Genomic DNA, 12,087 nt, shown 5'->3' with positions numbered 1-12,087 from the left:
CCTTTGGGGGTAGGTACCAGGGATTGAACTCAGGGGTAGTCAACCACTGAGCCACATCCCCAGCCGTACTTTGTATTTTATTTAGAGACAGGGTCTCCCTGAGTTGCTTAGCAGCTCACTTTTGCTGAGGCTGGCTTTGAACTTGCCATCCTCCTGCCTTAGCCTCCTGAGCCGCTGGAATTACAGGCATGCACCACCACACCCAGCAATACCATAGTCTTAATATGCATTTCCTTAATGGCTAATGAACATCTATTCATGAATTTATTAGCTGTTCATATGTCTTTAGTGAAATGTCTATTTAGATCTTTAGCCCATTTTTAATTGGTTTGTTTATCTTCTTACCATTCAGTTGAAAAAGTTCTTTACATATTTTTTAATACAAATTCTTTATCAAATACATAATTTGGAAATATTTTCTGCAGTTTTTTCCACTTTTTTTTTTTTTTTTTTTTTTTGGTACTGGAAATTGAACCCAGGGACTCTACCACTGAGCTACATCCCCAGCACTTTTTAAAATTTTTTGAGATGGAGTCTGTCAAAATTGCCCAGGAAATTTTACAATCTTCCTTTTCAGTCTTCCAAGTATCTGGGACTACAGGAGTGTACCACCAAATCCAGCACTTTTCACTTACCTCCATGGTATCAAATCCAGGGCCTCACACATATTGGTACAAGCCAACACTCTGAATTATACCCCTCAGCCTTCCCCATCCCCCTTTTTAAAGGGTCTAAATTGCGTAGACCGACCTTGAACCTTGCAATCTTCCTGCTTCAAAGACCCAAGAAACTGAGATTACTGGCGTGTGTCACTGCACCTAGCTGTGTTGCATTTCCCCACTCCCTGCCCCCCAGGTACTGAGGATTGAATCCAGGACCTTGTGCCAGCTGGGCAAGCACTCTACCACTGAGCTAGACCCCAGCCCTAATGATTATATTTGTGATGTCATCTCTAAGAAGTTTTTGCCAAATCCATGATCACTAAGATTTTTCTCCTGCCTTATTTTTATAATTTTTAGTTTTATTGTTTTAGCTCTAATGATAAATGTCATTTTGAACAAGCTTAAAGATTATTTATAACAAGAACAAATAAATGAAATTGTTGAACCATCATGCATTTGCATTGTAGTTTTATTAAATGTTGACAAAAGTGTACTTCATAGAGGTTATACTAATATACACTACCAATAACAATAAACAAAAGTGCTTGTTACTCCACACATCATATATTGTTAAAATATTTGAACTGTGCCAGACAGGGTCTCGCTGAGTTACTGAGGACCTCACTAGATTGCTGAAGCTTTGAACTCATGATCCCCCTTCCTCAACCTCCTGAGCTGCTGGGATTACAGACATGTGCTACCACAACCAGCAATCCCCAGCTCTTTTTTATTTTTAATTTTGATGCAGTCTCACAAAATTGACCAGGCTAGCCTAGAACTTGCAATCCTAGTAGCTAGATTACAGGCATGTTCCATAGAACCCACTTTTAAGCCAGATAGATAGCTGCCTAGATATTCCAGAAATATTTATTGAATAATCTATCTTGCACCCATTAATTTATTTTATATTGAGCCCAAAGTCTTCTGTACATTAGACAAGGGCTCTACTACTGCAACATCCCCAGTTAAATACTATGTTACAACTCCACTCTCAAAGGATTATAAGTTTCAGGAAGGAAAAAAAACCTGGCTTTTTTTTTTTTCACTATGTTATCTCAAGGAACCAGAACAGTGTAGGCATTCTAAAGACTGTATAATGCTTTTTGTGTGTATGTGGTTAAAATATGCATAATATAAAACTTATCATTTTAACAAGTCTTAAGTATACTATTCAATGACATTAAATACCCTCACATTGCCGTACAGCTATCACCAATATATATTTCCAGAACTTTTTCATCATCCTGAACAAAAATCCTGTATTCATTAGAAAACAATTACCCACTCCTTTCTCCACCATCCCTTGGTAATCTTTATTCTACTGACTGACTCTATGACTTTGCCTATTATGGGTACTACATGTAAGTTGAATCATATAGAATTGTCATATATGGCTAATTTCACATAGCATGATGTTTTCAAAGTCCATCCATGTGGTGGCATGCATTTATTCCTTTTAAAGATCAAATGATAGTCTGCAGTATTTATATATTTTGTCTATCATTTATTTGTAGGTAGACATTCAGGGTTTTTTTTTTTTTTCTCTTTTGGTTATTATGAATAATGCTACTATGAACACGGGTGTCCAAGTGCCAGTTAAGTCCCTGCTTTCAATTCTTTTGAGCATCTGTTTTGAAGTGGAATTGCTGGGTCATATGATAATACTATGTTTAACTTTTTGAGAAACCATCAAACTGTTTTCCAAGTGGTGCATTTTTTTTACATCCCCATCAGAATTGCATAAGCTTCCAACTTAACATCTTCACCAACATCTGTCTTCTATTTTTTTGATAAAACCCATCAATAGTAGTAGTGAAGCAGTATCTTATTACAGTTTTGATCATCATTTCCCCAATGACTACTGATGTTAGGTATCTTCTTTGTAGCAATATCTAATCAAGTGTTTCACCCATCTGTGAATTAGATTGTTTGGTATTTTGTCAATGTATTGTAGGAGTTCTTTATATATTCTTGATATTAATCCTTTATCACATATATGGCTTACAAAATTTTTCTCATTTTATGAATTGTCTTTTCACTTGCACAGTGCTTCTGTTTTTAAAAGTATGCAGCTCCCATTACTCTTGCATATTTCAAAACGAACCTGTGGATTGTAGGCTGTTGCCACTGTAAAATCCAATTTTTTAAAAAATCGTACATTATCTGGCACCTACACATGCTCAAATCTTAGTTGTTACTGCTGTCATTGTTACTGCTTCACAAATAATAATCTACGAAAAGTTACAGAAACTGCTTCGGAAAGGTATGGTACCAGTGGGAAAATCCCTACAGAGTTTACGACCAGAGCCAGAGATCACAAAGTTATATCTGCGCTAGATGCTACGATTTCCAAAGACCACCCTCATACACCACTAACTTCCAAACCAGTTCGCCCAACAGACCCCACCTCCGACCCCAACCCGATCCCAGGGCCATTTTCGGCCACTGCCGCCCCGCCCCAGCAGGCTTCAAACAAGCTAGCGCGTGCGCAGTGGGGGTGTTTGCGTGCCATTTGTCTGCAAGGGCGGACGCATCCCGCTTCCGGCGCGGAGGTGAGAGTCCACACGCCCAGGCGCTTAGTGATGATGTCAGTTCCGGTTGCCATGCTGAGTCGGAAGTGGGAACCCTTTGGCCCCTGAGACTGTCGTGTTGTCGCTGCTGGCCCTTCAGGCTCTGGTAAGAGAGAACTTAGCTTGAGGGTAGGGGACCGTTGAGTCTTCAGTGGCAGCTTTTCTGCCAGTCGAATGCCAGCACAGGCCTCTTCCAAATTCCTTCTCCTGTGCATTTCTAACCAGAGACCCTCTCCCCTTCGTGAACTTTGACCCTGATTCGGAAACCTTTACATTGCTCCAACTTCTAATTTCTCAGCACATTTCTGTCCCCCTTTGCAACACCGCTCCTGGAAAAGGCCAGAATATCTTTTGACTTCCTTTCTCTAAAACATGCTCCCTGAGGGTGGGTCTCCCTCCTCCCAGTGAATCCCTTATGGAATCCGGAGGGATAAAATATAGAATAAACAATAGATAGCCATATGCCAAAAGGGTTAAATTAAGCACCAGACATAGTGATCAAACCAGTTGAGTACTTATGGCAAAATATTGACAGTTCTTAAGGCAAGTGATGGGCTCCTGGCACTCTGCTTCATGTTTTCTTGGGTTCAGAGGACAGTCCTAAAATTGATCACAGCTCAGGAGCTAATGTTTAATGGGTATTCCCTTTGGGATCAGTTTTTTACGTCCAGAGCAGAAATGTCTTTAGCTTCACCATCATTAACTGTTTGGGTACCACAGTTCTTACTTGATAAGGTCTTTCTAGCTTGCATACAGATGTGTTGAAAGGATTTGTTGCTACATTAGGATCACCTGAAAGTGTTATTGGGTAGAATATATTACACTCGTAGCATTTTTTATACCTATTTTTATTTGATGTATTGTTTATTCTTTGTAAGAACAGAGACTTTACAGGATTGACTTAAAAGAGTGTGATTTGTTTGTTTATGTATGTATATGTATGTATGTATGTATGTATATATATATATATATATATATATATATATATATGTATTTTGTGGTGTTGAGGATTGAACCCAGGTCTCACACTTGCTAGGCAAACACTGTACCTCTGAGCTACACCTACAGCTCACAAGCCTTGATTTTAACAATTCAAGTTTTACAAAGTGTTTCAAATATTTCTGTTTAAAAATAGTGTCAACTGGGGTTTTAAAACATTTGGGTGCTCACAAGAGCTGACAGTGGCCATTAAAGGATTATTAGCACTGCTTATAAACAAACTTGATTCTGGGGAGGGTGAAAGAATTCTGTAGAACCAGAGGTAGATATATATAGATGTAGACCCTTTCAGTGGGTATACATTGTAAAATTTGTTTTCAAGGAGGACTTATTCAGAAATATTCAAAATCAAATTCAAAAGCTTCTGAAGATTATTAGTTGTACCACACCAAAGACTGACAACAGGGTAGTGTTGTATCTCTGTATGGAAATTGAAAATACGAGGATTAAAATAGGGCATTATTGAATATTAAAACAAAATATCAAGGTTCCATTTTAAAAGACCTTTCTTTTGGAGTGGGTGATATCTAGGTACTCTTATTTACTTTGTAAGTTCATTGAATAAATCTAAGGCAGTATCTCCACAAAGGTTCTCCTCAAGCGATCAGTCCTCCTTTTTCCTGTAAGCAGTTAATGCAGTTTAGCCTTTTTTCTATGAAGAGTTTGCATAGATATTAAGTACATATGAAAAAGATGAGCTTATCCAGGTGCTGTGACACACACTTGTAATCCCACCAACTTAGGATGCTGAGATAGGAGGAGTGCAAGTTCAAGGCCAGCCTCAGCAACTTTATGAGGCCCTAAGCAATTTAGAGATCCTGTTGCCAAATAAAAATAACAAGAGCTGGGGGATGTAACTCAGTGGTGAAGTGCCTCTGGGTTAAATCCCCAGGTACCACCACCCCACCACCACCAAAAGAAAGAAAGGAAGGGAGGAAGTAAGTTGTTCAGAGAGGTAGGCATAAACCTTTTTTGTTTTCAACAGACATTTGAGATAACAGATATATTTTCATTCTTAATTCTACACATCTTTAGAAACAAAAGAGCCACAGTGCCTGGTCTGTAACTTGCCTTCCACTGCATTCCCAAGACAAGGAGTAAAGCCCTTAACCTTGAAGTAGGATCATGAGTAATGCTATTGATGACAAGGGGTTCAGGAATAATTATATGTCAGATTGAGTCATTCAATAAATATCTACTTAGGATTTTGTGATTGTGAAGTATAATTCCAACATGAAGAAAAATTAATCCGATATGAACCTGTACTCCAAGAGTTTACAGTTTAGTAAAGCAGAAAATCTGCTTAGGGATACAATATAGAAAGTTGAAACTCTCAGGAAAAAATATAAAGTTGTAATAGAAAAGTAGCAGTTCTATATAATGGGGCAGAGAAGTGTTGAGAAAGAAGGACATAATGCCATATATGGTGATAAATGCTCTATTTCTGTGTGTGGTCTTGAGAGCCTGTGCCATATGTTCTGTATTCCTGGCTTTCAGATTCCTTTCTGCATGATGGTGCATCTTCTTTGCAATGATCTGGACTCTTCAGCGTTTTTTTGTTTTTTCTTTTTTTTTAATGTTCAAACTGGCTTATGCAATTTAGAGGAATGTATTGAATTTTATAACTGAGAAGTGTGGAAAACTTTCTCTTTCCATCTCTCAACTGTTTTTCTCTTTGTTAATTTAGTAATTAAGATCAGCCTTTTTAGATATTGTAAAGATGGCAACTCTAGGTTTTAATCTTACAAGTCTAGCGACCAAACAGGAAAGAAAGAGTTCCCTTTTCTATAGGTTCAGTTAAAAGCCTGACTCTTACAGGCCTTGATAAGGTCTTATGCCAACTCTTAGATCAGTCACTTTGGCCATACTCTTTAAGAAGACCAGACTCCTATACACATCCTATACACAACCCATTTGGAACCCATGAACTGAGTGGAATGAATATCCAGAGAAAATTTTGAGGGTGTCATGTTGAAAAAATGGGACATTGTTTTGGAGACCAAAAAAAAAAAAAAAAAACCAGAAGCTTGCTACACTTTTTGCTACTTACTACCTTACCTTGAAATGCACGGTATCTCTGATATTAGCCAACTAACAGTGAGACAATTTATGGTACCTCCACTTGAATTAGAAGTGATAATTAAACTTGTGCAGTGGTTACATGGGGGAAAGCCATCTTGAGGACTATTGTTAATTCCAACACTAAATAGGCATCCTTTTTCACATTTATCTCAAATAAAATATGCATGGTAAATCGGATGTAGTGGTGCACATCTTTAATCCCAGCAACTCAGGAGACTGAAGCAGGAGGATCACAAATTCAAGGCCAGTCCAGGCAACTTAGCAAGTCCTGTCTCAAAGTAAAAAGAACTGGGGATGTAGCTCAGTGGGAGAGGGCCCCTAGGTTTAATCCCCAATAGCACAAAAATTAATTAATTAATTAAAATATACATGGCAAAAAATAAAATACATAGAGAGCAGTAGCTGACATTTCAATTCCTTGAGGCAGTAGGGTCCTACATCATACTGCAAGGAGGCTAGACATTCTGCCTGTTATTACAGCTAATTAACCATTAGCTCTTATGCAGAAAAATAGCAGAAGATGTGAAGAATTGTTCAGAAATGTTATAAACTCTTTTCCTCTCGTAATTAAGGGTAACTTTATGATTTGCATTAGCTTTTGTTCATATGATTCTATAAGGAGTCTCTCCTCAATAAACTAAGAGTAGATCAAACTTTTTTTTTTCTTATACCCCTGCCCACTTTCTTTCTAAGGCTCTGTCCTTGTAGCAACATCCTTATAAGCAGAATATTCATGCCCTATGTCTCTTCCCACCCTTTTCAGTGTTGTATTTTTATGGGGAAAAGCCTTTCAGAGAGCTCTGTACATCCCATTGTACCACTGATTCAACTTGACCTTGAATGAGGATATGTAATCAGAAGAATACAAATGCAGGCTAAGTCAGCTCTTCTAAACATGTTTGAGGTATCTAACAATTTCATGTTCCACAGTACACCTGACAGTTGAAATTTTTATTTCTATGGTATTGTAAAAAATCAGATAAACAGTGAAATGTAGAAATAAAATTAAGCAAAGACTCTTTAGATTTTAATTGAATAAATATCAGTTTCAGGCCCACTATGAGAGAGCAATTCCTTAATATATATTAAAGACTCATCTAGTTCCAATCCTGATTTGTCATTCCAAATCCCAGAGTTTGTAGCTAAGGAATTCCCAGCTTCAACCTTAAGTCATACAAGTCTGAGCGGGTTCCACCTTGTCCTCCCATGGTGAATGAAAACTAGTCTGCCAGCATACAGACTTAATAGAAATCCATAGGTCTCATTATTTCTAAGTACCATGTTGTTGTTACAGTTAATAGAAATTCTCTCTACCACTTCAATAATTCTGTTTAACCTATTTTCTTAAAGGTATAGCAGATGGAAACATGTGGACAGATAAATGCATTCCAGCTGAACATTTTTGTAGACTTTGTGGTTTTAGCTATCCCCAGATCAGACCATCATGTTCAGTTGGTGGGTTTGTAACCATCTTGCCAGAAACATCTTGAGTTTTGAAATGGGAATTGACAAATCTTGAGCCAAAGCCTTTTTAATTGTATTTTTTAAATGGGGGGTGGTGGTGGGGAGGAAATAGTAAGTTATAGCTGTTATGTTGTCTGCCCTTCTGAGTCTAATACCTGTTCTTTGCATAGCCCCTCCCCCTAGGTCTGGATGGAGGATACCTTAAAGTGAAATGACAGACCAGGAGAATAACAACAACATCTCAAGTAACCCCTTTGCTGCTCTTTTTGGCTCCCTGGCTGATGCCAAGCAGTTTGCAGCAATCCAAAAAGAGCAGCTGAAGCAGCAATCTGGTAAGTGAAGGAGTCAGTAGCAGCGGATGAGATAACCTAGAATGGAGTCTTCCCAAATTAAGTAATCTTTGGACACTTAATTTATAATTGGAATTTAAGTTTGGGGCAGAAGTTGTTTTTTGTCTGTCTGTTTAGGACAGAAGTTTATTTATTTATTTTTTTGCTGTTGATTTTTTGTTTGGGAGGCCTTCCCTTCCCCTTTTCTTCTTTTTTAGAAAGAAATCAGATAACTGGTGGTTACACAGGAACACATGCCAGTTGTAATCCTAAAGCTGTCAAGCTGCTTCATTAAAAAAAAAAAAAAAGAGCCTAGTAAAAGTTTTTTAAATAAAATTTTTTTTAACATAGGAAACCAAGGTGGTAGGTATGAAAACAAGTCACAAGCAGCTGTAGATAGCAGATATAAAAGGAAAATTTATAAAAGCATTTTACCTAGTACTTAAGAGGCTTTCTCAAGCGAAGTACTTCTTCTATTCTTCTGCCTCTCTTTTGTAGCTTAGTACTGTTAAAACAAACTGTTTTGAAACAAAATCAAAATGATCTCTCACCAGAAAAGTGGCTTACCTCATTTTAAATCAAATTTAAGGTCAAGTTCATTTCCTTCTCTTATGAGGAGACATAGATTAAAATAATTACTATGGTATCTCTTAAATATAATAGTGTCTTGAAAACATTCACAATCTTTAAACTACAAATTTGTCCTTTCTTCTCTGTCCAAAAAGAATAATGGTGTTTCTCTTTTGAGAAAAGGAGAATGTTTATATTTTCCCTTTTTTTATTTTTTAAAAATGTCAGATGCATAGCAGAGTTGTCCTTGCTTTATGATTAGGGTTGAAGAAAAAGGAGGTAAAGGCAAGACAGATCTATAGTAGACAGAGTGATAGATGAAGCAAGAGACAAGTGCAATGCTAACTTCTTAACCAGCAGTAAATAGACGTAAGGCTGGCGAGTGGAGAGCATTGCAAATGGCAAACTGTGGGAATGAGGCAGAGGCACATGCCCTTCTGTTACTATTTTGGCAACTCATCATTTTAGTTTGTTTATGCTGATTTTATTGTGCCACTAGGTCCAAACTGTTTGCCACCACCAGTTAGTACTTTGCCAAAACCTTTGACCTCCAAAATTGAAGTTCACTTTTACTAAACTCAGAACTCAAAATACTGAAGCAACTCTTAGTTCTGAGAGTTTTGTCTGGACTTTCAGAATACCCATCCTATCAAGAGAAAAGAAATATGAGTTCATATGGCTTTTATAGTACTGACTGTTATAATCATTCAACATGAGTGCATTCTAAGAGGCAGTCTTTATAAACAAATTTAAGGGACTCAGTCAATAAGGAAAAAGTGAAACCAGGGAGGGAAAAAAAAAAAAGCTGTAACAAACAACTTATATATTATATACAATAATCAAATGATGAAAAAATCCAATCTCACTTTTTTTTTTTTTTAAGTATAGGGAATTGAACCCTGAGCAATATCTCCAGGCGTTTTTTAGTTTTTATTTTGAGACAGGGTCTCACTAAGTTACTTAGGGCCTCACTAAGTTGCTGAGGCTGGCTTTGAACTTGTGATCCTTCTGCCTAAGCCTCTTTGAGTTACTGGGATTACAGGTGTGCACCAATCTCACTTTTTTAATGCTGTTTTGTTTTGTTTTGAGACAGGATCTTACTAAGTTGCCCAGGCCAATCTCAAATTTAAATTCCTCCGTCTTCCTATCTTAGCCTCACAAATTTCTAGGATTATAGGCATGAGCCATATGTGTGCCCACCATGCCCAGCTGAGCCTACTAAAACAACAATTATGTCATTTTTATTTTATTTTATTTTTTGGTACTGGGGATTTAAGCCAGGGGTACTTAACCACTGAGGTACATCCCCAGTTCTTTTTATTTTGTTATTTTGAGACAGAATCTAAGTTGCTTAAGGCCTTGCTAAGTTGCTGAGATTGGCCTCAAACTTGTGATACTCCTGTTTCAGCCTCCTGAGTTGTTGGGATTATAGGCATATACCACCACATGTGGCTTGAATTAGGTCATTTTTTTACCTGTGAAATTTTTGAAAATTTAATGGGCACAGTGGCACATGCCTATAATCTCAGCAACTCAGGAAACTGGGCAAGAGGATTGCAAGTTCTAGGTCAGTCTGGGCAACTTAGCAAATAAAATATAAAATAAAAATAAAAAATAAAAAAGACTGGCTGTGTAGCTCAGTGATAGAGCCCTCAGGTTCAATCCCTAGCACTGGGGGGTTGGGGGGGGGGGGAGAAGAAGACGAAAAGGAAGAAAGAAAATAAAAAAGAAATTTATGAGATTCGAACACACATTCTCAGGTTTTTGTTTTTTTTCCCCCAATGCTGGGAAGTGAACCCAGGGGCTCTTACCACTGAGCTACTTTCCCAGCCCCAGACATTCCCTCATATACTAGTGGGTCGGCATATAAATCAGTGCATCTTTGAGGGCAATTTACTAGTATATGTTAAACTTTTTAAGTGGCCAGGCTCAGGCTAGAGATGTAGCTCAATTGATAAAGTGCTTACTTAGCATGGGTGAGACCCTGGGTTTGATCCCTAACACTGCAAAAAAAAAAAAAAAAATGTTCAAGTCCTTTGCGCCAGCAGTTCTGCTTCTATGAATTTATCCTATAGAAATACACAAGTGAACAAAGAGTTACATTAAGTGCAGTATTATTTGAAATTATAAAAAAGCTGGAAACAACCAAATCAGGCAATGAATAAACCTAGAGTTTCGGCAGCTACATTAGTTACAGTGCATGTAAGATAAATGCAATATAGTGCAGCTACTGAAAGGAATGAGAGCTGGGCACAGTGACATATCCCTGTAAAATCTTAGCTACTGAGAGGCTGAGGCAGAAGGATCTCAAGTTCAAGACCAATCTGGGCAACATAGGGAGACCCTGCCTCAGTGGGGGTGGGGAGGACATGTTAAAAGGCTAGCTAAAGAGCATTATGTCTTATGTGATCCCATTTTTTAGAAAAAAGAAAAACTACAATAATGAACACAAAAAGAGAAAAATAAGAGTCTGGAACACAGCTAAGTTGAGTGGTTTGACTGTAGGGAAGTGGTTCAGAGGAGACTTTCTATACTATATTTTCCTGTACCGTTTTGTGCAGTTTTTTGTGTTTGTTTGTTTTGTTTTTTAGTTATAGATGGACATAATACCTTTATTTTATTTATTTTTAATATGGTGCTGAGGCTCGAACCCAGTGCCTCACACATGCTAGGCAAGCGTTCTACCACTGATGCACAACCCCAGCTCCTCCTGTACAGTTTTGAGTTATTAAAACAAATGTGTCTCCTGGAAAAAGCCAGACATTTAAAATAATTACAGGCACTTTAATGTATTAGGTAATTCTTTCTTCACTAGGATTCTATAAGGAAGGTAAAGCTGTTTTTTTTCCCCAGCAGTGTGGAGTACAATTATGGGTAGAAGTAATAAAACTTTTGCTTTGAAAAATATGGTAAGATTTATAGCCAGGGATTTCAGAATCCTGCACTTAACTTGCCTGACTTGAGATATTCACTAATTAGATGATTAACATGTTTCACATCTGAAATTATCCTATTCTTCATTATTTTGGTAGTAGCCTTGGTTCTCTCTAAAAGAAAGGGAGATGGATGTTTAACAGCTTACATGTTCTGACAGATGAACTCCCAGCTAGCCCGGATGATTCGGATAATAGTGTGTCAGAGAGCCTGGATGAATTTGATTACTCTGTGGCTGAGATCAGCCGCTCATTCCGGTCACAGCAAGAGATATGTGAGCAACTCAACATCAATCACATGATCCAAAGGATCTTCCTCATTACTCTGGATAACAGTGAGTTATAGACTTATAGCCAATCTGTTCATTCTTCTGTCTTTCCAGCTATTTCATCTAGTGGTTAAATTATTTCACAGTACTCCCTGGAGCATGGTGTTTATATTTCTGTAAAGCTTTTGATATGACCTAAAAGCAGTATT

General features: G+C 37.7%; 1 protein-coding gene across 2 annotated transcripts in view; it reads left to right on the top strand.

The window, feature by feature from the left end:
* Positions 1 to 3,202: 3,202 nt before the first annotated feature.
* The window catches only part of Ube4a (ubiquitination factor E4A), a 34,344-nt gene continuing 25,459 nt past the window's right edge, over positions 3,203 to 12,087 (top strand). Inside the window, exons 1-3 of one of the 2 annotated variants that reach the window (XM_046438633.2) lie at positions 3,203 to 3,338; positions 7,948 to 8,109; positions 11,771 to 11,944. In XM_046438633.2, the coding sequence (XP_046294589.1) occupies positions 7,989 to 8,109; positions 11,771 to 11,944 (295 nt within the window). In that variant the 5' untranslated portion in view covers positions 3,203 to 3,338; positions 7,948 to 7,988. Of the gene's footprint in view, positions 3,339 to 7,071; positions 7,218 to 7,947; positions 8,110 to 11,770; positions 11,945 to 12,087 lie in introns of those variants that run through there. The other variant, XM_046438634.2, reaches the window with a different exon arrangement.

Source organism: Marmota monax, unplaced genomic scaffold (genome assembly GCF_021218885.2).
Source record: "Marmota monax isolate L192 unplaced genomic scaffold, Marmota_monax_Labrador192_F-V1.1 WCK01_AAM20220418_F8-fsc00081, whole genome shotgun sequence".
NCBI lineage: Eukaryota > Metazoa > Chordata > Mammalia > Rodentia > Sciuridae > Marmota > Marmota monax.
Note: the sequence above shows the minus strand (reverse complement) of the source record. Positions and strands in the feature narration are given on the sequence as shown.